Here is a 26,827-nt window from a genome sequence, read left to right as displayed (position 1 = left end):
AAACTCAGACTAGAAAAATGAAACATGCTTAGTGTTAAGGAATAAAACAAATTGTTGATTCCACATAGGAAATATGTGATCTAATACAAACCAATCTCAAATGCTGCATAAAACTTAGAAATGCATAGAAAATAATAGTATATAATACAAATATAAGTATTCTTTGGGGAAGGTAAATGGGAACACATTTCATGTATTCACAGGTAATGCTTTAAACCAGAATCAATACTATCAAGTCACCCTTTGGTTGCTATGTACGAGATGTACTCTATGTTATGGAAATGAAGTTCTAATCAAGATGGTAGGTAAAGTAGGTAAAGTACCTTCCTTCTTTATACCCTCTTGCTCCAAACAAAGAGGAAAAAAGCTGGATAAAATGATTATCTAACTAAGAGCTCAAGAGCAACATACTGTACCAAGGCCAATTCATTCACAGGTCCCAGAGACTCTAGGATAACCAACAAAGTAAAGTAAGAGGTAAAAAGTACACCAACAGCGGCATAGTGCATCAATCTCTTGGTAATTACAAACACACACTAGTCTTAGTCATGTGGTAAATAAATCTAACTGCATCCTTCCACGTCCCTTTTTATTGTTATCATTCACTTCTTTTTTAAAAAAGATGTATTTATTTATTTGTTAGAGAGGGGAAGGGAGAAAGAGAGAGAGAGAAACATCAATGTGTGGTTACCTCTTACACAAACCCCACTGGGGACCTGGGCCACAACCCGGGCATGTGCCCTGACTGGGAATTGAGCCAGCGCCCCTTGGATTTGCAGGCCAGAACTCAACCACTCTGGCATACCAGCCAGGGCTCATTTGCTTCTCTTAACATCTTACAAAATACCAATGTAGACTGGAATACAGTTTGGGAAAAACAGTTCTTTGTTTTAGAGTTTGGTATCTGATACTTTATAAAATACAAAATGTATTACTCACTCTTCTGGTTTATTCTGATTCACAGCTGTCACTGTGTTATTCACCCACGGAATCTGATCCCCTGTTCCTGGTTGTCCAAACTGGTTGTCAATTGCTTCCAATTCCAGCTCAGGTAACCCTGATTCGAGAAGCAAAGGTAAGAAGTCAGTGTCACAATGGAACATAAAATGGCAATATTTTCCAGAATATATAGTAGAGTGAGATTTCAATGATAAAGTATGACCTTAATGATATAAAGGCCATTTTGTCAGAAACTTAAACTATCTAGAATGTGGCCACAGAGTAAAAAATAAATAACAAAATGAGAAAAGGTCTGTGAATCAAAGAAAATCTGATATTAAAATTTTGCACATATTTGAAGATATTTGCACATATTTGTGCACATATTTGCATATAAGTTGAAGTTACCATAGAAGAATCACTCTGGACTTTGTCTGAAAAAATTTAAAGATAATTATAACAATTTTGGGTAACTGACTTTTCAGTCTATAGCACATTAGAATATGCTGTAAGTAGGGGCAGTGTTACTATCATGGTATGAGAGCTGTCAGCAAAAGACAAAATATAATGTATAAAAGGCAGGAATAGCAACGAAAGGGCAAAACAGTCTAGGGCCATTTAGCACATGGACAAAACTCTGTAGTTGTCAATCTGAAAATAAAGCAGGATTGTAATAGTATAATACCTGATGCTTATAACAACAAGTAAAAAAATCGAATTATACTTTGTAATGGAAGAAAACAGCATATGCATTTTAGAAAGATTTGTGTGGGAATTTTTTTAAAGCTTTATTTCTGTACCACTTATACTAGGAAAGAAACTGTAAGTAACCAAAATTCTAGAAATTTAGGGACTGATAATAAATTACAGTATATGTATTTATAATGTGCTGTTAAATGAAAAAGAAAAAAATATAATCTAAGACATTATGTTCAGAATAAATCTATTTTTATAAATGATTTTATATATTAACAGAAAAAATTCTGGTAGATTATCTATCCTTGGTAGATTTTTTTAAAAAGTCAATTAAGGCATGCTTGACTTTTTTTTCTTCAAAAATTTTTATTTAGTCCTGGCTGGTGTGGCTCAGCAGATTGAGTGCCAGCCTGTGAACCAAAGGCTTGCTGGTTCGATTCCCAGTTGGGACACATACCTGGGTCCCTGGGTGGGCACAACAGGCAGCCCTCCCTTTTCCACTCTCCGAAAATAAATAAATAAATAAATAAATAAATAAATAAATAAGGGAAGGAGGGAGAAAGTGGGGGAGAGAAACCTCAATGGTTCTGCTTCTCATACCCACAACCCAGGCACATGCCTTGACCAGGAATTGAACCCGTGACCTCTGGCCAGGGGTCTGTCCTTGATAGGTTTTAGGTAGTGAGATTGAAGATTACTCTTATTTTTCTTAAGGTTTCTAATGATTGCTTATAATATCTAAAATGAACATATTCATTAGTCATTGTTATGGGCTGAATTGTATTCCCCCCAATTTGTACGCTGAAATCCTCACCCTGGTACCCGAGAATGTGACTGTATTTACAGGTGATTAAGGTAAAGTAGGGTCATTAGGTTGAGCTCTGTGACTGGTGTTCTTACAAGAGGAGGAGGTCAGGGCACAGACAACACAGACCGAGGGATGACCACGAGGACCCAGCAAAAAGGCAACCACCTGCCGGCCAGTGAGAGTCCTCAGAGAAAACCAAACCTGCCAACACCCTGACTTCCGACTTCTAGCCTCCTGTAACGTGGGGAAGTGAATTTCTGTTGTTTAAGTTACCCGGTCTGCGGTGTTTTGTTATGGCATCCTTAGAAGATTAATACAACTTTTTAAAATCAAAGTATAGTTGGCACACAATGTTATATTAGTGTCAGGTGTACAACATAGTGATTTGACATTTATATACCTTCTAATGTGTTCACCATGATAAGTCTAATAACCATCTATCGCCATACAAAGTCACCACAACTTTGTTAAAAAACAGAAAATGGAGTTTTAAGAGAACATAATAAGAAGAATTCCTCATTCTAATGAATGGAGAGTAAGTAGATATTAGGATGCCTGAGAAAATGTATTTAATGCTGGATATTGACAATGTATAACTACACAAAATATATTAGGTTCACTTTTATGTAAAACATACTCAATGTTTAGTATGAATGACATGTAGAAGCTCATGTAAGCACATGCACTTCTAAATGCAAATAATTTTAGCTTTCAATTAAACCTGTTTTCTCTATCATAAATGACAGAGAACTTGATTTCTGTAGGATTCTAAAAAATGAAGCAGACAAAAACAAACAATAATAAATGGTGATGGGAAAGTAATCACTTGACTTCTGTCATTATTTAAGTCAGGAAGTTGGCCAAGATTAACTAAGGCTGTCCTACAGCCTTAGTAGTTCCCTTTAAGAAATCTAATCTACACAAAAATTAGTAACATTTAAGAGTCAAAGAGAATTTACATGGCTGTCTACCATCAATTCTGAGTATTATAATTTATTTGGCTCAATGACAGTACAAAATATCTCATTTTGCCAGTCTTGATGGGAAAAATGTTAAAGCTATAAGTTGGGTTAAAATTTTTCAAAAGAAAATTAAGATTCAAGTGCTAAATTTGGTAAGGGGTAAAACCCAAACAAATTAAACTTTGATTCAATTAAAAGTTTTGTTTGCATAGGCTGTATGCTGAAAAGAAGTTGGTTTTTATTCTAAAAGTCACTTCAACCTCTTAGGACTTCCTTTAGAGATGGACTTCAATAAAAAAATTTGAGGATTTGCTGGAATGTTTTAAGAAATAATGCAAGCTATTTCCCTTTGCCTAGGGAATAAACCTACTATTTTTGGTCATGTTTGTGTTCCCATCGCAAACATGAGTATGTATCCATGTAACACAAAACAGGCACGGTAATTATTTTTTTATGACCCAGGATGAAAATCATAGAGAAGAGAGTTGAGAACGGAGTCTGGGCATCTCTGATGTTTGGAGTTGGGAAGAGGACTGAGGTTCTCTTCAAACTTCCAACTCTTCCCTCAAAAATATAGCTGCCTTAAGCAGAGATGGATTGAGGCCTTTGACATTTTGCATTTAAGAATATTCATCTTAAACCAAGATAAGGTCATTCAGGTAAAAACTAGAGATGAAGCAGGAAAAGATTTTCCAACACACTGCTTACTCCCTTCCTTTCCTTCTCTTTCTCCACTAAACTACTTCCTTGACCTCACTCTTCTTTTGTTTATATTGTATTTTTTCCACCATTTACCCCCTTACACCTTCTTCCATCTCCACTCCCCTCACCGCCCCCCACTCTGCAGCGATCACCCTTCTTTTTTAAAAGCAGCACCTGAAATCAAAGCATCTACTAGTTCTTTTCTCGGAGGGAGGCAGCTGAATCGAGGGGCGGGGGGTAGAAAACAAACCCTTAGGGAGTCCTGATAAAGCTATTAATGTTTTATTATCATCTTTGCAAAAGGATCAACATATTTTCTCCATTTAGAATCTGGTGAAAAGAAAAAACTTTGTGTCTCCATTAGCTACACTAAATCCAGCGAAAAAGAAACAACTTGCATTATTAAACAAATTTCTGCATACAAAGCATAGGCTAAGCATGGGAGTGGCTTATGCACATTCTACCCCTCCAACAGCCAACTCAGTATCTAGTGATTCTGATGTTCACAGTTAATTTTCTTCAGCGGCTGGTAAGGAGGTTTATGACTCAGTTCTGTGTTACATTTGGCGGGAACTATGCACAGCAGTTGAGTGTTTTATTTTTTTTAAATACGAAGGACTAATTTCACTAAAGTATACAAAATTCCTATAAATCAATGAGATAAAAACCAAATAACCCAATAGATAAATCATCAAAGAATATCAAGAGACTGTATAAAATCATCGATAAGTGATAAACTTAATTCACAAGAAAAGAAATACAGATTAAAAGTCACTGAAACATTAAAAAAATAAAACCATCAGATTGGCAAAGACGAGAAAGTGCATAATTCAACATATTGGCAAAGACGCATGGAAAGAGGATCGTTATCAGTCAGAGGGCAAGCTGGATTAATACCTAGGAAGGACCGTTTGGCAAAATCTGTCCACCCTTTAACCCAGCAATTCTATTCAGAACTTGCATTTCAGTTATGTGTGGTAAATTATCTCTACATAAGATTATTCACTACAGCTTTGTAATAGCAAAAGAGGCTTACTGATAGGCATAACATGTTAAATACAACTTCAACAGCAGGGACATTAAAATAAATTTTTATATATTTTTTAAATATATTTCATTGATTTTGCTATTACAGTTGTCCCATTCCCCCCCTTCACTGCCCTCCACCCTGAACACCTTCTCCCACCCACATTCCCCCCTTTAGTTCATGTCCATGTGTCATACTTATAAGTTCTTTGGCTTCTACATTTCTCATACCATTCTTATCCTTTCCCTGTTTTCTGCCTACCATCTATGCTACTTATTCTCTGTACCTTTCCCCCCTCTCTGCTCCTCCCACTCCCCTGTTGATAATCCTCCATGTGATCTCCATAAAATGAATTTTTTAATTACTGAAAACATTTTATGTAAAACATTATATTTGGAGTTATGCAATATTTTTAATGTATGCATTACAAATTAACAATATTTTAAAAATAACCATTTGAGAATGTGTATATTCACAGAACATAAAAACAACCACTTCAGGGAGTCATCCACTTACTTCAGTTACCTTGTCAATGTTCAAATATTTTTGGAATCCTTCTAGAACTGTCTTATACAGTTATGAGTTCTTCAAAAAATACATTTCCCCGTAATTACATTTAACTCTTGCTTTTAATTTTTTTAAGTATTACTCTTTTTAGGCTAACAAATTTGGCTCCAAATAACTTCAGACAGTATCAGGTCAACTCCATGCCTAAAGGATAGGGGTTTAAAGATAGTCAAACGGACAAGCAGAGACTTTGAACAAAAAGGCATGTTGTGCATATTTTGACCAACAATGCCTTCCTAAGTGGCCTACACTGAAAAAGCAATAGGTATCTGGATGTACTCTTATTGTAAATTTCTAACACGTATTTTAAACCACTCGGTCTCTCCGCATCAGTGTGTGTGTGCATATAAACAGCGTGTTTGAAAACCAGGCAGATTAAGTTTTGAATCCTGACTCTGCATATGCTAAATGGGTAACTTGGGGCATATTTTTGTCTCGTGTGTGTGTGTGTGTATGTGCGTGTTTCCTTTTTATTCTGTGGACCTTAGTTTTCTCATATGTAAATGGACCTAAGAAAATTTTACGGTTCAATGTGGCAGATTTATCACCTATATTTTATTCTCCTTCCAGAAATATCACTGAAATAACAAAAGAAGCAAAACTGGAAATATAAATCTACAGCTGAAAGAAAGGCAAAAGGAGTACCATGGCAGCCAGCCAGAACTAGGAAGAACTGCTAAAAGATAAACCAGATGGAAACAAACTGATGGGGAAACTTCAGCTAACCTAGTAAACTTGCAACAGGTCGAAAAGACTCTGCAGAAAGGAGAGCGCCCCAGAACAACACCAGCACAACTGCGAGCTCAGGGGTCGCTGGAATGGGTCACGGATCTGGCCGGAGGCAACTGCTGGCAGAATTAAAGGAGGACTGAACAGCTGCCACCAGGGCCCTGCTCTGAGTGCAGCCCACTCTGGCAGCCGCCCACAGGATGAAAGTGGTGAGGACAGGACTCAGGAATCTCCCAAAGTGAGTGCCCGGGCTGCCACGAGGGATTTCCCCGCCACCAGTTCCCACACCCTCAACAACTTTTTGAAACAGGGCTTCTCTAGATAAAATCAGAACCTTCATTCACCACCAGAGCAAAAGGGCTTCCCACTTCAGCTACAGAAACACTTAATCACCTGTGACTTTCATTCTGGGTCTTCTTCAGTGGACAGCTGACCCTTGAATGGCCCAAGGATTAGGGCCCCAATCCTCTCTCTGCATCTCTCATCCCCTCCCTCATGCACCCCAGCGTCTTCCCTTCTAGGTTCTCAGCCTACACGGACACTTCAGCCCAAGGTTTAACAGACTCTGGCCTACTTACAGACTTCATACATGGAGCTGTATTTAGGGTTGGAAATCTCAAGAAAGAAGAAAGAGCTATCTGCCTCAAGACAGAGTGTGAAGAAAAACGTTCCACTTTCACAGACCTATAGAGCTAGAGGATGCTTTCTATTTTTGCTTAATTTTTATTAAATTTACACAAAGGTAATTTTAAAAGTCAAAACCAAAAGGCTCATTATGAATAACAGCAGTTTCTCCTCTCACCCCTTCTAATCCTTAAGTTACTTTAAACAGAGGCAATTATCCCCAATTTGCATAGCATTTGGGGGGGGGGCATTTGCCTATATATTTCTAAATACGCATATGCTGCTACTTCTTCACATCTTTATTTTACTGACTTCCCATCGTGACAGACGAGGCCTTAGTTCTCCCACACCCACCTCTTACACACCTCCTGTGCCCCCAATTCTCTAACAGAGATCGCCACTTTTTATAAAATTAAAAGTTAATATTTAGATTGTTACGACTATGCGAATATTATTACTAAGTCACACGTGCACTATACTCAGACGAGATTGGGCACATTCAGGGTGGTATGGCCGTAGACAGATGTGCCCTATATTCAAAACTCTTTAACTTTACTGTGCTTTCTTTTTGCTGGAGTTAACAATTATCTTATTTTTTTCACTTGGTGCTTTTCTAGAGGAATTTTTCAGATGCTTCAGCATTTCTGACGTAAACCTATCAATCAGTAATATTTTCTATAAACTCAAAGAGCAATTCCATTTCTTCCCTGGAAGCCTCCTTTCCAAAGGATGCGGGTACCCATTCCAGTTTGCACTGGCTGCTCCCCAACCCTGCTGATCAGCTCCCCATTCCTGGACTTCCTTGCAGGCTCTGTTTCCCCCCAACCTTGTACCTTTCTCTTTTTTTTCCTGTTCGCTGAGGTACATCCTCTAGGACCTTCACCAGAAAAGGTGACTATACTGTGCCAATATTTGAGCTCTTTTCTATCTGAAAATGTCTTTATTTTACCTTTACAACTGGAAATTTGAATGCCTAGTTTGTAACCTAGTAATAGGTTACAAATCATTCTAATCTCAGATTTATATCTAAAGTAAATTTTATTCATGTATAATTTACATACAGTAATATGCACCCATGTCAATTGTACAGTTCAGTAAATTCTGACAAAGGTTTAAACCCATAACTTTCTACCTCAATCAAGAAGAGAGTATTTGTGCCCTGGCAGGTCTGCTCAGTCGGTCGGAGCGCTGCTCTGTACACCAGCAGGCTACACGTTTGATTCCCAGTCAGGGCACACGTCAGGGTTCCGGGTTCAATCCCGGATCAGGGGATTGGCAACTGGTTGGTGTCTCTTTTTCTCTCTCTCTCCCCCCACCCCACCGACCACCCTTCCTCTCTTTTTCAAATCAATAAATATATCCTTGGGTGAGGATTAAAAAATAATAATAATAATAAAAGAAAAACACAATATTTCTATCACCTGTAAAGGTTCCCTCAAGCTCCTTGGCTGTTAATCTTCCCTAACTTACCTTACCACTGGCAAACAATGATCTTGTTCAGGCATTTTTTCCCCCACTCAGCATGTTTTTGAGAATCCAAGCCATGTATCTATAGTTCCTTTCTTTTCATCGCTGAGCAGTATTTCCTCTCATGAATACCCCTCTCCCTTGCTGATGGACATTTAAGTTGTTTCCAGTTTGGGGCTCTCACGAACAAAGCTGTCACAAACATCTGTGGTCAAGTGTTTTGATAGGGAGGGGCTTTCAAATATAAGGTGACAAAGGACATGACTTTGGGTAGTGAGCACACGATGCAATCTACAGATGACATATCACAGAACCACACACTTGAAATGTATATAATCTTATTCACCACTGTCACCCCAATAAATTTAATTTAAAAAGAAAATAAATGAAAAAAAGTTGGATTGTTGGATCAAATGGTAAAGTATGTTTAACTTCACAAGAGAACCGGAGACTCAGCATCCACTAGAGGACGCTTTCAGAGTCATCTCATCTAATACCGTGTTGCAGATGAAGAGAAGAAAAGTTCATCTGCTAACCTGAGAGGTGAACAGGGACAACACTGCTAATAAAGTGGAGACGTGAAACTTGAACCTCAGCTCCTGCTCTCATCCACTGTTCTGGTCCATTAAAAACTGCTTCTGAAAATATCAGAGGCCACTCAAGATCCAGTTTTCCAGCTGCCTGGAAACCTTGGTAAACTTTCAGACATTGTGTCATGACAGCTAAGAGCTGCAGTGAGACCGAAATAAATGAGTCCCACATCTGAGCCCATTAGAAGAGGGACAAGGCTTAGGTAGGAACCCAGATAAATTTTGAGAGTGAGCTGGTTAGTTTCTATTAGTTTCGAGGTCACAGAATGGAATTACCACCACTGTTTTTTTTTAAACTTCAAAATGTGATGGGTGAAAAAGATCCAACAGTCCTATAAGCTTCATGAATGTTAAGTGTTACACCACTGAAGTGTCTGTTAGCAAGGAGAACTCGCAAGGCTAGAGCTGGGACGAAGGGTTTCAACGTGGCTGTCTCCTAAACGGTGCTCCACAGAAAACTCATTCTGTGGGGTACCATGGACCACGTGAAAAACAGAATTCCATGATCAAGAAAGTCTGGTAGTTGCTGAGTGAAAGAAATTAAACTGGTTTCTTTAACACAGTACTCCGTAACACCTCGGAGGTACATGGCGGAATGGCACTGTGGAACTCGAGGGAATACTGTCTGTGCCACACAGCATTCGCCCAGTGAATTTTAGCACAAACCCCTTTTTTGTGCAACTCTTAGGACTAATGTCAAGACACTTTGGGAAACATAATCTGACCGAATCGTAACAGTTCTGAAAGTCATGCTATGGAACGCTTTGGTTAAGAACATAAAGGTGCTCTCCTAAACATCAACTGCTCCCTTTAACATTAATTACAAAAAGATAGAGGTTATAGTATAACTCAAAACACACAAATTGAGTGAAGTTCCTATGTCTAAATGTAACTGTACATTATTTACAGTGGCATTAATGAACAGATATTTCACTCTCAACAAACATAGGTTTGTGCAATAATGGTGAGAGACAAAGCCCCAAGCATGTTATCATTAAACACCGCAAACGAGATTCTGTCCCCGACACATACTGTTCAGCCTGGAAGTGGGTCTGGCAGTGGCGGACTGAAGTGAAGCTGGCAGGACCTCTGATTTGATGGCCGCACTGGCGACGGCACCATCCATCCTCTCTGTCTCACATAAGCCTGGCAACTGGGCTGCCTTCTCGAGGGTGGGCAGTAATTGATCAAACTGGTCAAGGTCAGCTGTAAACTAAGAGTGGAAACCAAAGTTAGAGGACGTATATTCTACACATTCACCAGCAACAATGTAGAAAAAAGCTGCTCCTTTAAACTCTATGAATTAAATGTGACTATGAAAGAATGAAGGAAAATTAATTAGGAAGATTTAGGCCTCACTGAAATAACATGACCTAACTACTCCACTGGGAAAATTTGGATGCTTAGTATATTAATATACTGCTGGGTACAGGTCAATACACACACAGCATTTACCTACTATATCTCAGTGTAGAACAAGGCACTGAAAAAGCCTGGGCTAGAGAGGAGCACCATGAGTACTGTGTTACCATGACATTATCAAAAGCCACTTTTTTCTGTCATATTTTTTCAAAATTTTGTGAAATGACTTACTTTAATGATGGAATAAAAATAAATTTACATTGATATAACTTTTTTATAATTTAAAAGTTTGGGAAATGACAGATAGGGGTCCCTACATCTGTCTGAGGTTACGCATAGAAGAAAACTGTATTTATTTCACTGTATTATTCTCCTATGATTATTTTGAGATAATCCATCAACACAAAATGTCTATCTGTTTGTATTTCATTATTTAATTAAACTAAAATTTATAGTTATATGTTGTATAAATAGAACTCCATGTACGTGTTTTTGAAATGTGTGGCTTCTTTTACTTAAAACCTCATTTCTGACATCTTGTCACATGTGACAGTAGCTCACTTGTTTTTATTCTGAACAGAACCCCACTGTATGAATACGTCACAATACATTTATCACTCCACTGTGATGGCTTTGGGGGTGTTGCCAGTTTGTAGCTAATACAAATAAAGTTACTGTGAACATTTTTGAACATGTCTTTTGTTACACATGTACAAAAATACTAACCATAAAGTAAAAACTGATAAATTGGACTACACTAAAATGAAGTATTTCACTTCATCGAGAAGCACCAGTAAGGGGAAGAAAAGGCACACCTTGATGCAGAGAACATATCTGCAAACATTAAACCAGTAAAGTACTCATCTGAAGTACATAAAAAACTCTTAAAAGTCATATATTGGGAAAATGAGTACGACATTTGAATAGGCAATTCATATACACACAAACAAAAAAAGAAATCCAAATGACTTATAAACATTTATGAAGGAAATGCAAATTAAAAGTATGAGATGCTACTACACAGACCCAGAATGGCTCAAATTTAAAAGACTGACGAGACCAAATATTAGTAAGAACATGGGCCAACTACAGGGAATTCTCACACACTAGAAAAACTGGCATTATCTACTAATGATGGACATACATATATCTTAAGATCCCACAAGTGTGCTCCCAGGTGTAAACTCTGCAAAAATGCTTGTACATGTACACCAAAACAGATGTACCAGGATTGTACACAATGGCATTATTACATAAAACTGTTAACTCTTTAAGTTAATTTTATAGAGTGAGAGTTTTAATACAGTCATTATCAAAAGCTGTTTTTTTAGCTTAAAAACATGATATTAGCTTAGCTGTACTAAGAAAAATGAGAGACAGCCTTATCCTCAAAGAGCGCGCAATCAATAACCAAAACAGTATTATTACAAGTAGTAAGCGGACAGTTCAGAGCACTATGAAGCTCAGCGGAAAGAAATGTCTATACACCGTGATGTCGGGATGGTTTGTGAAGATGAGTTCAGCAGCCATAGAAAGGAGAGCAAGGCAGAAGATGCTTAAGGAGACATGGCTTATCCCAGGAATGGCAAGGACTTCCATGGGCCTAGAGCACAGTATGCCCGAGCGAAGAGAGAGATTTTTGTAAGATGAGGGCAGAAAATAAAGCTGGTTCAAGAAAAGGACCTACGCATACTAATTTTGTATTGGGTTTCACAATGGAGAGTCCTACTGATAAACTTGTAAGCTCCTAAAGAAAAGAGACTGTGTTTTCTGTTTTTCTTAAATTCCTTTAGAGTCCACAGCACCTGTTCAACACATAAAGCTGCCTGTTAATTTTTACCCCACCCCCAGCTGAAGCATAGAGGTTGTTAACCCATAACAATTTATGCAAAGATTTACTTACATTTACTTCTGTTTCAGGGCCCTACTACCCAGAATACACAAGTCTTCATTCTGATGGGGGCTGAGTATGATTAGAATCAATGAAAAGAAAAGCAGTCTTAGAAAAGTTTCAAAAGAAATGAAATAGCAAAGCAAGATGGTCTGGGCAGCCTCGTCCACCTTCTCACACTTCTCTCCCAAGTCACTTACATCAGAGAGTCCCAAACTTAGCCACACATCACAGTTCTCTAGGGAACTTCTTTAAAATACAGATTTCTGGGTTCTATTCTCAGATAAATGGATTCAATAGATAGGACTGGGAGGAGGGAGCAGGAAAGGTACTTTTAAAAGTCTGTGAAGTCCAAAGATGTGAACTCTGATTTTAGAGAAAGAAATATCTATTTTCTTAGGAAGATGTATTAATATTATGGTCCTCTAAAGTTCCAAAGACAGTGTTTGAGAGCCCCCTATGACTTTTCGATAATCGACAGTAACCGTTTAATATATACCCAATGGATAGGGCAAAATATAGCCTGCATCCAAACCTGGTCTATAGTTGGAGTGAAATAAATGAAAGCCAAAAATAACCAGCAACGCTCGCCCTATGACATGAGTCTTACTCACCTGATTCTGGGACTCCAGTTTAATCTCCTCGGGGGCAGGTTTGGTCATTGGGGTCGGGTTTGTGTTACAAGGCTCCATCTGTTCTTTCTTTTCCACTTTCACCTTTACATCATCCAGGCTCAGGTTTGGAGTTGATCTTAAATCTTTCTCATCTTTATCTAAAAGGTAGCGTAGGAGCTGATGGTCTTTCGATTCTTTTTTCTTTGAAGCATCCATCTCTAGTTTTATGCTGGAGTTCCCTTGCCCCTGTGCAGTCACTGACACAGGAGCAGATGCACTGTCCTTTTTATCGGGCTCCACAGAGAGGGTGGTGATATCTGAGGGGCTCCCCTCCTGCAGGAGCCGGTGCAGAATTTTGTGCCGCTCTGTCAGGGAGCTATGGGAGGAAGGGCAAGAACCGCCCGAAGAGTTCGCGGAGGCAGAGCTGGAGGTGCCAGCGCAAGACAGTACCTCTTTGCAACTCGTGTCGATGTCAACGTGCCGTAACTGCTGCTCTGCCGTGGTCGTCAAAAGCTGCACTAGTTTGTGACTGGTTTGAGAGTACTTGTTTTCTCCGTCCGACACTCTGTCATTGCTGTGCAGAAGCCCAGAATCCAGAGGTTTGCTGTCGTTAGAGCTGTTGTCAGGCTGAATCATTTCATTCAAAATGGATGCAATCTCCTTGTTATCTTTGGACTCGGCTTTTGCTGGCTGTATAGTTAACCTGCTAGGTGAATTCTGTGAGCTTATCTGTCTGAGGACTGGAGAATTGGCAGAGAAGCCAACGGAGTTATTGGGTCCTTCATTCATACTTGGTAAGGATGTTACTGGGATGTTCGAATAAGATCGGTTACTATTATTACAGGCGGTACTTGTCATGCCAACTGGGGAGCTTAATGTTGGAATATTAGGAGGAAACGAATTGCTTGGCATCCTGGGCCTTGTTGCCAATCCAGAACTAACTTGTCTCCTTGGAGACATGAACTGCGCCAGGGACACTCCTGTACCTTCCATGGGAGAATTATTGAGGTTTAAAGAGGGATTAGTGCTCTGAGAACTGGCCTGTCCCTGGTTTAAGGCAACATTGGCTACAATCTGATTTCCAGGTGAGCACCCAAAACTCCCCTGGCTGTTGCTAGAATTACTGTGACTGCCGCCATGAAGGTCTGAGCTCTGCTGGCGGTTTACTCTGGTGGGTCCCATGTTGCTATTAGATGGCGGCAACGTGGATGAACGGGCCACGCCATGAGCTGGAGAGATACTAGGGTTGACGGAGGGGTTTACTCGGGGAATTGACATTCCAGAATTAGTGTCATCTTGAGGAGAAAGACCACTGTGTTCCCTAGGGGAGAAAAGACATTATTACTCAAACATCTTCAGTGGTTTCCATTACAGTATTTTTATGATGCATATTATAAAACAAGACCATCCCCTTCATTAGTATTTCAAGCCATCAAGGGCTTCCATATCACTTTAAGGAAAAACAGTGCACTGTTGCTATTACTGTGAAATATTAAGAAGCACCACTTAATAGGAAGCAGTGCTCTGGTCCTGTAAATTTGATGATGGTTTCTGTTATAGAAGAAAGAGATCTTTCTTGGCCTTAGAAAAAAATCTAACACATGTACTTTTAAACTTTCCAAAATTTAATACAAATAATTAACATTATGATAATACTTTTGATTTGAAAGAGAAACTTCCCACATCTTCGTTTACAAAGCATTTATTCAAGACTCCCTTTGTTACTGCTGTTAAGTATTTCAACTCCAAAGAGGAAGACTGGGTAAGAAAAACACCGTGTCACTGATGGAGAAATTAAAAAGGGTGACATGCAGACACAGCAGATGTTTTGAAAGAGAAATCACAATGTGAAAAAAGAACTGTGCTAATTCCATTCACAAGCATAAATTAAACTAAAATTAGAAAAAAAGCAGAATGCTGAATTCAGATTTCCATCAAGTTCTTGACTCGAATCCGTAATTACAACAGCAGACCTGTGCCTGGTGCTACCACGTCCCAACAAGCAAATATATCAGGTGAGGAAAAGATGAAGTGAGGGGAAATGCCTTTGTTTTCATTTGGTGCTAAATTTAAAGAGTTGTAAATGTAGGGCTTTGAATAATTCATAGGATAAAAGAATGCTTCCACGAATTTACCATATATACCAGTGTAAAACATATTTAGAGAGAAGAACAAATTAGGGGCAATGACATTAAAAAATCTCAAGTTGATAGTGTAATGATTTGTAGTTTGAGAAAATGTCAACCTGCACTCAGGAGCCATAGAAGCTTGCCCTAATGAAAAGAAAACATTAAAAATAACGATATTAACAAACTCCCAAATCTTATATGAGACCATAAGTTCATATATGAAAAGTTGGAAGTTTTTACCCACTTTTTAAATTTTACCCCTGAAACACGTATTTTTCAGCCACACCTTTCCTGTCTCCCTTTTTGAACATCAAAGCTATTGTTAGGCAACCAAACTATAAAACCCAACATGGATATACCGAGTATATACACTCATTACACTAGCTTAGTGTCTAATTTAGAATTTCTGTTTTCTAGCAATCAAGAGTATAAAAATGTTCTCTAAGAAGAGATATGTGAACTGACTTATTTCATATGAAGCTCTCCAAATAAGTAGTACCTGTCGATGATATGAATTCCCATGATGAAAGGCTGCATGTCTGGACTCTGAGGGTAGCAAAGCTTACACTTGGTGTGGGCGCTAAGCATTGTCCCATCATTCAATATGAATCTATAGGATGGGCTGGAGGCAGTGCCACGAGTCATCACTGTTTCAAACAAAAGAGAAACCTAGTTACAATTCTGACACTTGTACTTTGGGCAAAGGAGAGTTACCATCCTCACTTCTACTTAGACCCTCATTTTAAATATGCCCTTCCACCAGCTGCCTGCTGAAACTCAACGAACAGCTCAGACAAAGCAGGTATGTCAGAGGAAAATGATTTTGGTTGAAATATACCACCTGGTGCCAACTTTTAAGTCACTCCTACTTGAATGGGTGCCTCTTCACATAAGTTATGATTATGAAGAAACCCAAACCAGAAAAAGTCAATCTTAATCTTTCCCTACAATGGGACAGGTCTTCAAATTTATTTCGTCCAATAAAAACACCAGGAAATAACCTTCTCCCCTCACACTTTCACTATGATGTCTAACAAAGTTTTCTTTTTCCCCTTTGCTGGCTGATTTTGAAATAACTGCTTTACTGAGATATAATTCATATACCATAAAATTCACTAAGTTTTGATTCATTCACAGAATTCCTTAATTAAAAGTCAAATTTAATTTTTCACCCAGGAGTATGAATCACTAAGGTTCTGTGTAACCAATTATTATATTCATACATGTATTGTTTTTAATGTTTGGACTCCGTTCAGTAATAAGCAAATTAAGACAAAGCCAATGCTCACTAAGGTAAGGAACAAAAACGGGGTTCAGGCCGTCAACTGACACCTCAACAGCGTATTTTACTTCTGCCTTAAAGTTTTATCAACAGCAGACAAAATTCTAGCCATACTGTAAGTATTTACTAAATAGTTAAAGGCTAATGCAAACTACTAAGCAAGAAGATATTAATAGTTTAGTAATATAATAGAATTCTATTTTAAGAAAGATAACAGGTAGAGTCAGCTATACCAAACCAAGGTTAAAAGTCATGTCCACTGAAATACAAGCACTACAATCCAACTGAATATTATAATTTAGCCTGATAAATGTTACTCCTATTTTTCAAAGACATTTCAGAAAGGGCTTCAGTTACATTTCATGACATGTGAGAAAGATTTAAAATAACCAATGACTAAATAACTTTTGATGCTTCATATCACTTTAAATAAACAGAAGACATGCTCCATTTTAATGTCCTGGGTACACCACACACATAAACCGAAGAGGGTGTAATCTGTTATAAACCTACACCATACACAAATCTGCCTAAATACTAAAGCCAGGATATAAATTTAATAAAAGCAGTTATGATTTATGTCAACCAACTGAATTCCTTACCCATCTTACAATTTCAGCCAAATCACTGGCACATTTACCAAATGTAACACACACACAAAAATTTACTTTCTAATGAAATAATAGATGATGAAAAAGAATCTTTAATGGAAACTCGTCATTTTCGTGTAAGGTTGTAAGTAAACATTTGCAATAGCAAAACTCTAAAAAAAATCAACAATTCCTGATTAGTATCTTTTTGGAAAATATAATTACAATAAAAAGTGGCACTTTAAGATAAATTATTAACTTGGAATAAGATAAAGCTACAGATACATAAAGGGCCAGATGAGACACAATATAGTTCATGTTGCGGTAGTTTGGTTACGACGCTGTTTTGCCCGTCCCCTCAGCATGGCTCACTGCTCTTTAGGGTCTCTCGTTCTGCTGGGAAACCCTCCACTGGCTCTTCTCCACTGAGCTGCAATGTCCAACATGGTGGCCACCAATCACATGTGGCTATGTAAATCTAAGATTAAAAAAAATTTAAAGTGTAGTTCTGCAGTTACACTAGTCACATTTCAAGCACTTACGTGTCTAGTGGCTACCATATTGAACAGCACAGCTCTGGACCATCTGACTTTGGCTTGCATTTCCAACCTTATTTCTCACTGTTTTCTAAACATTTCTTTTATAGCTCTTTCTAGGAGGCAGATAGCTTTTTACACACTTATTTTTCTTTTTCATCTGGAATAAACACAAGGGCAAGTGCTGTGCCCCATTCTCATTTTCCACCCTCCATGGACTCTTGAACAATGAAGCTCTGCATATAAAATCATACAGTAAGTACTTGCTGATTGATTGCCAACTTAAATCTCCTCTAAGTAGATCAATGTTGACTTGTGATGAACTTCCATAACTTTTCCTTAAAGGGTAGATTTTAACTCTTAGCTGTGTTATTAAATGCTTATATCTCAGTCTCCGTGTTTGCTGTCTCAATCTACATGTTTGCTCTTGTAGGAATCTGGACTTACTTTTGTAATAGACACTAATGGGGACAAATTTCTTAATTTACTGATAAGCCCTATAGATTGAGGAAGAACTAGAAACTCAAGCTAACATGGGAACGGTAAGATACTGAATGGATTACAGGAACATCAATAATCCTTTGGTAATTATGCTGCCTTAACTTGTAGGACCATATCTAAACTAGTAAAGATTCCAAAATTGGAGAACCCCCTATTCATACAAGCCAATGATTACATTTCAAGCTTTGAAGTTAGATTATTATTTTGGATGACAATGTGTGGAAAGGACTTAGCACATCATAATTCACACAGCCACGCTTTGAAATAAAAAATGTCAATATTAAATGTAGTAAAACTTTAATTAGACCTAATTAACACGATCCAGTTAACTAAAACTTTCCCCGGTATTCGACTGTTCTGGTGGAGAGGTCGGCAGAGAGGCAGTGTGGGCCCATGGAAAGCGAAGGGCCTAAGAGTCGGATCTAGAGCTGGACTTTGTCCTTTTCAAGTTTAGGACTTAATAATGCACATTAACCTTTGCCCATCACCACTAAAATGAAGGAAATAATGTTGTGAGATAATATCTAGCATGGAGCCTAGAATAGAACATAACAGACACTAAATGAGTGTTTCCTGAATAAACACCAGAGAAAACACATGACGAAGAGGCAGGTTCCACGGCACATATGTGCTGCACCACACGCACATTCAGCTGATCCCCAGAAACCACGTACACCCAGAGTTTCAACCTGATAAAACAACTGCTGTTTCTGAATTAAGCTATGAGGAAGGAAGCCACAATTCTTTACAGAGCTGGTTGGATAAACATTTGCTCTGCAAATCAAATTTTCCCCACAAGTGGGTTTTGAGGTGTAGGCCTGAATAAAACTATGTGGAACCTTATTTTGATCACAGGTCCTGCCCTTGTTTTCTGATCTAATTTTGGCAGGCATGTAACTAGGGTTCTAATCCCTGACTCCTGCGTGCATTTCTAAAGATTTAATGGGGAGGGATACTATTAATGCAGTATTACTGACACCCTGGAACCTCTTCAAAGAACCTTTAAAATGGCAACTGCTTTTGTTGTGTCTCCTGCCTCACCTCCCCCCACCAACCCCCCCCAATGGGGGCCTCCACAGAGCTCCGAGGCAAAGGGAACTGCTTTCTCTGGTCATAGCAGCTGGAGAACCAGAGCTGCTTGGGCTTTTACTCCACCCAATTTGGGGCTGAGTTAACCTCAACAACTGTGTTAACCGAATGAGCAAGTTAAAAATGTGTGGCAGGGTACTGCAGGTCAGTGCTGATAGAGGTCTCTTTTTCTTTTTGGTATTTTCCTAGATAGATGCAGAAAGAATGCCATTTAAAAAACTGTTATTAAGATAAAGGAAAAGAATTACTCCTAGATGGTGTTAAGATTTTAAATCATCACTGAGTACACTGTATTCAGTATATCATAATTTCTAAAAAGCAGAAATAAACTTATATTTAAAGAATTTTAAATAAAAGTTTACATAAAAAGATTTTAAGTTAAGACAGTTATATGAACTATGGAATTAACCACATTACATAAGTCTCAAAGAACATTCTGGTTAATCATTTATATGGGCATTTCTGTTTTATAGCAATGCTTCCAAATTGCTTGATACTATAAGCTGCTTCTAACTGTCCTGTGTTATTTTTAGTGAAACTAATTTTATTTTTCGATTATAAAGTTAATAGAGAAATAAACAAGAATAAAAAGTCCTTTGTAATCCCATCACTCAGAGGTAAGCACTGTTAACATTTTCTGAACCTGCTAGAGTAGAATAAATAGACGTACGAGAGTGAAATCGTACTATATGGATACGCTGTGCTTTCTTAGCCTATTTTTCAATGTAACAACATATCAAGGACTCTTTCAAAGACAAATGACCCATTACATCATTGATAACAGGCAAAGAGAACCTCCATGGAATCTCTCCAGGCCATCTAGCCCAGCATTTTCCATGACTGCTACTCTCTCTCCATAAGTGCTGACAGATGTGCTACAGAAAGAAGTATTCTGAGGAAATATAAGTCTGGGTAACAAACTCAAACAAGTACCTTTTATTGTATAAGTTCCCAGAAATTTAAATGCCTTAAGTGCATCTTATAAATCCTTAAAAGTGGGAGAATAAAACATTTCCCAAACTTAATTCAGCAGGAAATATCACTTCTAGTTTTAGCCATTAATATCTTATGGACCCTGGTTTATATTTTCCAAACTTCCCTGCAAGAAAACGTCTCAGACTATAGACTCTGATTCAGCAGTGTGGGTGGAGCTCAGAAATCCGGTTTAACAACTACTACAGATGAACTTTGGGATGCATTTTAACCTAGACCTTTCTTTAAAGGGATGGTGCTGAACTGACCAGAACCTTGGAACCTTTCCAAATTGTGTACACTTGCATGGAACGTCTCCTAGTTTAAAAAAGTTCCTCAAGTGCTCCCGTTACTCATCTCCCCCCATCTCGGTGGAAAACCGTTGCTATAATGTAGCTTATGCTGAATGCTGCCTCATATGCTTTGGCTGAAATGCATTTTCAGATTTGTCTCTGGAAAATAAAATGTAAAAAGTAGCCGATGAGTTTCTGTCAAAAGCAGCTGAAAAACCAAGAAAAACCAACTTAAATTTTTAATGCACATTAGGATTTTATACCAGACACTGTCTTCCAAGAGTAAATTATCGGGCAGGAAAAAAGAAGACAGATGGAGATACAAATTTTTCTTGCCTAAATATTAATCGCTGTAGAGTTTTACAAACTTTTAAGCTTTTAAAAAGTTTGATACAAAATCAAGGATACAGTGACATAATTTGTTTCACTCTTTCACACTGTCCCTAAGTGAAGTGGCGGCAAAGAAACTGCAAATGCCAATTTATACCTCTCTCCATTCTTGACAGACCTGGGTTCTCAGACCTTAGGTACAGGCACATCTCATTTACTGTGCTTCACAGGTGTTGTGTTTTTTAGAAACTGAAGGCAGGACCTTCCATCAGCAAAAAGATTATGACTCGTTTTATTCTGATATCCTCTTGATAATGTGGTGGTCTGGATCTGAACCTGCAATACCTCTGAGCTGTGCCTGTACTTAATTAACCATGACCTTTGGAGCTCATTAAGGTATCTGGCCCCTCACCTGAGATTTTAATTCATCGATTAATTCCCATGTAAGGATGATTCCCATGTTAAGTGTTCGTGGACCACATTTTTCTCACCAGGCTGGATACTGCTAAGTATAAAATATCAGAAAAAGGTGTGTTTAAGTCATGTTTGGTTAAGTTGTCCGGAATCTCCAAAACACTAGAATCAGAGTCATGTGAGCTCCGGATAACTTAATCCTGAGAAAAGTACAAATTATTTCCACTGAGGAATTTTTTTTCCTAAAAAAAGGGTGGGGGATGGGGTGGGGAATAAAGGACATTAAGAAATGACTGATGGGGAAGAAATGTTGAATTATACTTACATTTCTTTACATTTTATTCTAAATTATCTCACTTTATAAGTTAATGATAGATTAGTTACTGCTTATACTTTAATCAATTTATTTTATAGAGAATTCTAATGGTTTAGAAACACACACTTTAAACTGTGGGTCAATCACAGCTCTGGGGAGCCTGATCATTTGGACAGTGAGACAGTGATCTAGACCTGGTTTGCCTTGGTGGGAATGCATATAAATTATGAGCAAATAAAATTAAAAGTCTTTTAAGTGAAGTCCTAGAAGGCCAAACTTATAAAGTTATGGCAAAAATCAGAGAGTACCATATACTTCAGCACATTTAGACAGTGAGTGGAAAGACAGTGCCTCAAATCCCAAATCTATGCAAAAGTCAGGCACCACTCTCGGTAGAGGGAGTCACAAAGTCTGCAGCCAGGGGATGGTATTAGTAGCTTATTGTAATAGTTTCCAAATCTGACAGCACCTTAGTATTCCCTGGGAAATTTTTAAAAATATAGATTCTTGGTCCTACTCACTTCAATATTATCTTTGGGGATGCTATCAGTAGGAGGCTCACTGGAGAACCATTAGTCTGTAGGAAGGTGTCTCAGAAGTGATCAGACTAGAGAGAGNCCAAACTTATAAAGTTATGGCAAAAATCAGAGAGTACCATATACTTCAGCACGTTTAGACAGTGAGTGGAAAGACAGTGCCTCAAATCCCAAATCTATGCAAAAGTCAGGCACCACTCTCGGTAGAGGGAGTCACAAAGTCTGCAACCAGGGGATGGTATTAGCAGCTTATTGTAATAGTTTCCAAATCTGACAGCACCTTAGTATTCCCTGGGAAATTTTTAAAAATATAGATTCTTGGTCCTATTCACTTCAATATTATCTTTGGGGATGCTATCAGTAGGAGGCTCACTGGAGAACCATTAGTCTGTAGGAAGGTGTCTCAGAAGTGATCAGACTAGAGAGAGGCATACAGATGACTTCTGGGTGGGGGTGGGGGTGTGGGAGGGGAAGCAAGCTGTTTCCTCCCTATCATTAGGAAGCAGTTGCCCCAAAATGTAATGAATGAAAAATCATCTGTAAACTTAGGAAACCTAATATTATGGGCAAATGTTAAAACTAAGAAGGCTGATGGAATAATGACAATTACTCTAAAATTGTTTTTTAGGAATAGCTATGCAAAGAGTCTCTTTCCAAAGAAACTATTTACTTAGAGATTAGAAAATAAATTACATTGCAAAAGGACTATTAGACTACCATAAGTACATGGCAATATTTTTAAAGTGCATTAAAATCCCTTATCTCTGAATCTCTATGAACTTTCTGGACTTAATTCTAAGGTCGTTTTCCTTGTCTTTCTTATAACACTGTTATGTTGATAAAGAACAGGAAAAATACTTGTTTTATCCTCCAACAGACTTCCTGTGCTGCACCTATTCAATTATTAATTCTTATTTCACACGACATACTCTTCATTTGAAACTTCAACCCGAGTCAGGGAATGCAAGGATGACAAGAGTCATGAGGCAAACATTTATGATATAGATCTCTGGATTATCTAGGAGTCCTCTGACATCCCTGGTCTATGGGAAAGGATCTTCCAAAGCCAACCAAAAATACCATTTCCTCTCTGAAACCATCCCTGATTCTTCAATTCAGAATTAACCTTTCCTTCTTTTGCCCACACCTCTATTATAGCCCCTGACACACAGACCTTTAAAACTGCCATATAATCTCCTAATATAGTTTGAGCTCCTCGAGGCCAAAACCCTGCTTCTTGGTCATCGAGGTTACCCTGGCACCGCACACAGTGTTGTATGCATGTGAGGAAGTGGATACATGTCTGCTGAATGAATGAGTACATGAATGAATGAGTGAGCACCATGTGATACCCTGTTCTTTACAATGTGCATCCTGGAACTCAGGATCCACTCATGAATTACTTTGCTTACCCATTTCTTCCTTTCCTAAAACTGATTATTATGGAAAAACTGTAATTGGGAGAAAATACTTATCAAACCATAAGTTCCATATAAATTATTCAATATTAATAAAGAACAAAATTAATGAAAATAATTGATGGAGAAAACTCTACCTTCTTGAAATAGTTGTCTGGCATAAGATGGCTCTCTGCCCTGAGGTTGGAAAAAAGCATAAATGCATTTCCTCACTAAATCCTCCCAGCCAGTTCTGCCGGCAGCTCTCAGGGAACTCGTATCAATAGAGATGATTTTACCTACACAAAAAATGAAATTTTACATTTATGATAACCTCTTGATATAAATCATCCATATTTCAAAACTAACAAGTACATCTCAGAAATATTCTGCCTTCAAATGCATAGTGGAAAAAATGCATTAGAAAGCACTATTCATTTTTTGTTACCGTGGTTACAAAGTCTGTATGTACTAGTATGTCACATTCTAAAATCCCGTTCCAGTCAAGTGCTAGAGTCCCACCACGGAGACCTGAAAATGCTGAACCAGCACCGGTCAGACTCCTGGGACTCACTCTCTGTGCCCTTGTCCCTATATATGCACTGGAGAGTGAGTCACTCTTTGGGGAAGCACAGATAAAGATGAATATATTATTTTGGGAATTTATCCCCACCTATACTTTAGTAGGAGCAGCTGGGAGCTTACCTTTAAAAACACAATAATAAAGCATACAACATAGCAATATTAGATTTCTGGGACTGAAAAATTAGTAAATACTGTAACAGGATCTTATAAACAGTGGTAAAGATGAAAAAGTACATTAAAGCTAAACATTCACAAAGAACAAAATTCAGTAGAAATTATGTCTCTATATTCAAATTAGAGAGGTGAGTGATACATAACTCTGACGTAAAAAGTATAAAAACCTGATGTGTTAGAGTGAAGATTAACTAACATACAAAAACATTTTACAAATTATAAAGAATAAAAATTTGTTTTTGCTGAAAATCAGATGGGAAGCAGGCCTACAAAAGGAAGCCTTATTTGCAGGCACTCCGCCTTTACCCACTTTGCGGCCCTAGCGCCCTGCTCAGTGCCCCTGACCCTGCCCTCGCTGCCCTCCCTAGGCCTCTGCAGTCCAGACTCCCCAGTCAGCAGCACTCACTCCACACCGTGCCCCTCCTCAACGCCCCCTCCCAACGGTCATAACTGGCACCACCTCATCCTTCAGGGATAGGGGTTCAATATCAGCTCCTAAGACGGGTCTTCATTAACCAGCTAATTTAAAAATAGACCCTCCCTATTAGTTTACCTTACCATTTCAGACTTTTTCCATCATAAAGCATACCATGATTTGTAATTACATCACTGCTTTTTGCTCAATCATGTACACCCTGAGCAATCACACATAATGACAAGAATTTCTAGGCATTCAAAAACTATGTGCTGAATAAATTTAAAGAATAAGAAACAAAAAACAGCCAGATACACTTAAGCATAATATTAAAACCACCATAACTGTATCCATTTAGTAATATATTTAAACCTACATTGCCAAATTTCTTTAAAAACTTTATTCCAAGATTATGAAAAATAATTTATAATCAAAACAAATACAGGTATGTGAATAGTTATAAAATAATGTTCTCTCCAGCACCCTGCTCATGAAAATGATATGTAAAATGTACAATATCAAAACCACCATTTAAAAGGTTTTCTGTGCAAGACCAATGAACAGAAGCCGAGGAGCTGGGGACAGAAGGACACAAAACTTGGGATGCGATGAGTTTTAAAAGCACAGCCACATCAATTCCGATGGAACATTCTGAACTTTGCGGTTGGTACCTGTAGTATCTTGCTTGGTCATGAAGGATTCTACACCCGTAATCGCTGGAGGCCGAGGTAATCGCCGTGCAATGCAAATCAGACAGGACTGGAAGTCTGCCCAACACAAGAAAGGGAGATTGAAGGAGAGGGGCAGAAAATGGCTCGCACTGACTGCTCGACATTACTGGTTTTTATAGAAATAACCCGTGTTACAGGGGCTGACACAATGTTGGAGTCACCCCGCTCTAACAGCACAATGCTAGAAATAAAACTGCTGGCAAGCAGGAACAGGTAGCTTCAGGGAGAGATCTGGATAGCATAAATTTCCCTTCCCGTTGCACGTTCTTACATAAACTGGAGGAGACTGCATCTCATGTACTTGGATGGTAACAACTTGAAGAAGTAGTTTGGCTAGATTTAAGCAACACAGTGAATTTTTAAATGCAGTTCTATAATCAATTTCCTATACTCAACCGTACTTAATGACTACAAAAATTATTCTTATACCCACTGTGCAGGTAACAACTATCATATGAGAGAAACAACATTTGACTCCCTCTGAAGAAGCATACTTGGCCCTGGACAGAGGACTTTATGTTGTATTCGACAGTATCTGTAATCTTTACAAAGCTCCTGTTCCAAATGTTTTTGTATGTGCTTCACACAATATCACACAGCTAGGTAAGAACTTTAATCACAGAAAGCCTTGCACATGTATTTTGTGACAAGGCCACAGGTGATCACGACACTCATGCCCTGGTGAGACCAGCTACATACACAGTCTTTTTTTTTTTTTGCATCTGACTGACTTCTCATCTCCTACCTTCCACGGCCCTTACTCCAGTTTCCAGTTTCCAATTTGTGATGTTAACTTAGTTCAGTATAAGTTCACATGGAAACCTCATCCACGGTCACATGTGTAACTAATGCCGTGTTGATACCATGTTCGTATTAGAGCTTCAGCTGTGTTTTCATCTGTTCTCAAGCTTTCTCCTTATAAAAATGCTAACTCTACTCTCCAATGTTCCCTACACTCTAAGCTTGAAACTTTAAAAAAACCCAGAGCTGTTCAACAGCCTGCTGCACCTGGTACATTTCCAACTGGCAGCGGCTAGTGACACCTCTTATTTCTAGGCAGCAAGTTGGTTTGAATTTGACATTTTAGTGTGAATGCCAGCTTAAAATTGAGAATTTGGGTGCATTTTAAAGGGGTGATTCTAGATGTTAGCAATTTTTTCTTAAGTATCAAGAAATACATACCAGTCATTATGATATTCCATACAGTAACCAAAAATGCTATCTGAAGAAGCAGTTTTTATAATCAATTACCTCCCTATTCCTGAAAGCCATGGAAAAAGCAATAAAAACCCTCAAAATCACCCTTTGTTTTACCTTCTCCATCCTCCTGAATTGACTTTGGCTGTGACACGGTGAAACACTGCATTACGTCATACCGCTGGCAAGCTTCTTGGTTCTCGGTGCCTGGCTCGTCTGGAGGGTGAATTAGCATCCTGCAGTTAAAGGTATGGCTATTTCGTCGTGTTGCCTCTTGAGGCCAAGGAACTCCATTTACTGTGGAAGAAAAATTGGTTATGTGACTGTGAATAAAGTGAAAAGTACAAACTCTGAAGATTAAG

The 26,827-nt window shown here is 38.4% G+C and overlaps 1 protein-coding gene across 5 annotated transcripts in view; it reads right to left on the bottom strand.

The window, feature by feature from the left end:
* The window catches only part of NCOA1 (nuclear receptor coactivator 1), a 210,856-nt gene that overhangs the window by 33,241 nt on the left and 150,788 nt on the right, over window positions 1–26,827 (bottom strand). For all 5 annotated transcript variants that reach the window (XM_037066809.1, XM_037066808.1, XM_037066810.1 and 2 more), the window contains 7 exons: window positions 26,583–26,762; window positions 25,209–25,304; window positions 23,522–23,662; window positions 15,607–15,754; window positions 12,979–14,299; window positions 10,144–10,324; window positions 940–1,057 (listed from right to left, as the gene is read on the bottom strand). In XM_037066809.1, coding sequence (XP_036922704.1) covers window positions 940–1,057; window positions 10,144–10,324; window positions 12,979–14,299; window positions 15,607–15,754; window positions 23,522–23,662; window positions 25,209–25,304; window positions 26,583–26,762 — 2,185 coding nt within the window. The remainder of the gene's footprint in view (window positions 1–939; window positions 1,058–10,143; window positions 10,325–12,978; window positions 14,300–15,606; window positions 15,755–23,521; window positions 23,663–25,208; window positions 25,305–26,582; window positions 26,763–26,827) is intronic.

This window comes from Sturnira hondurensis, unplaced genomic scaffold (genome assembly GCF_014824575.4).
Source record: "Sturnira hondurensis isolate 20B ecotype Veracruz unplaced genomic scaffold, ASM1482457v3 Scaffold0016663, whole genome shotgun sequence".
Taxonomy (NCBI): Eukaryota; Metazoa; Chordata; class Mammalia; order Chiroptera; family Phyllostomidae; genus Sturnira; species Sturnira hondurensis.
Note: the sequence above shows the minus strand (reverse complement) of the source record. Positions and strands in the feature narration are given on the sequence as shown.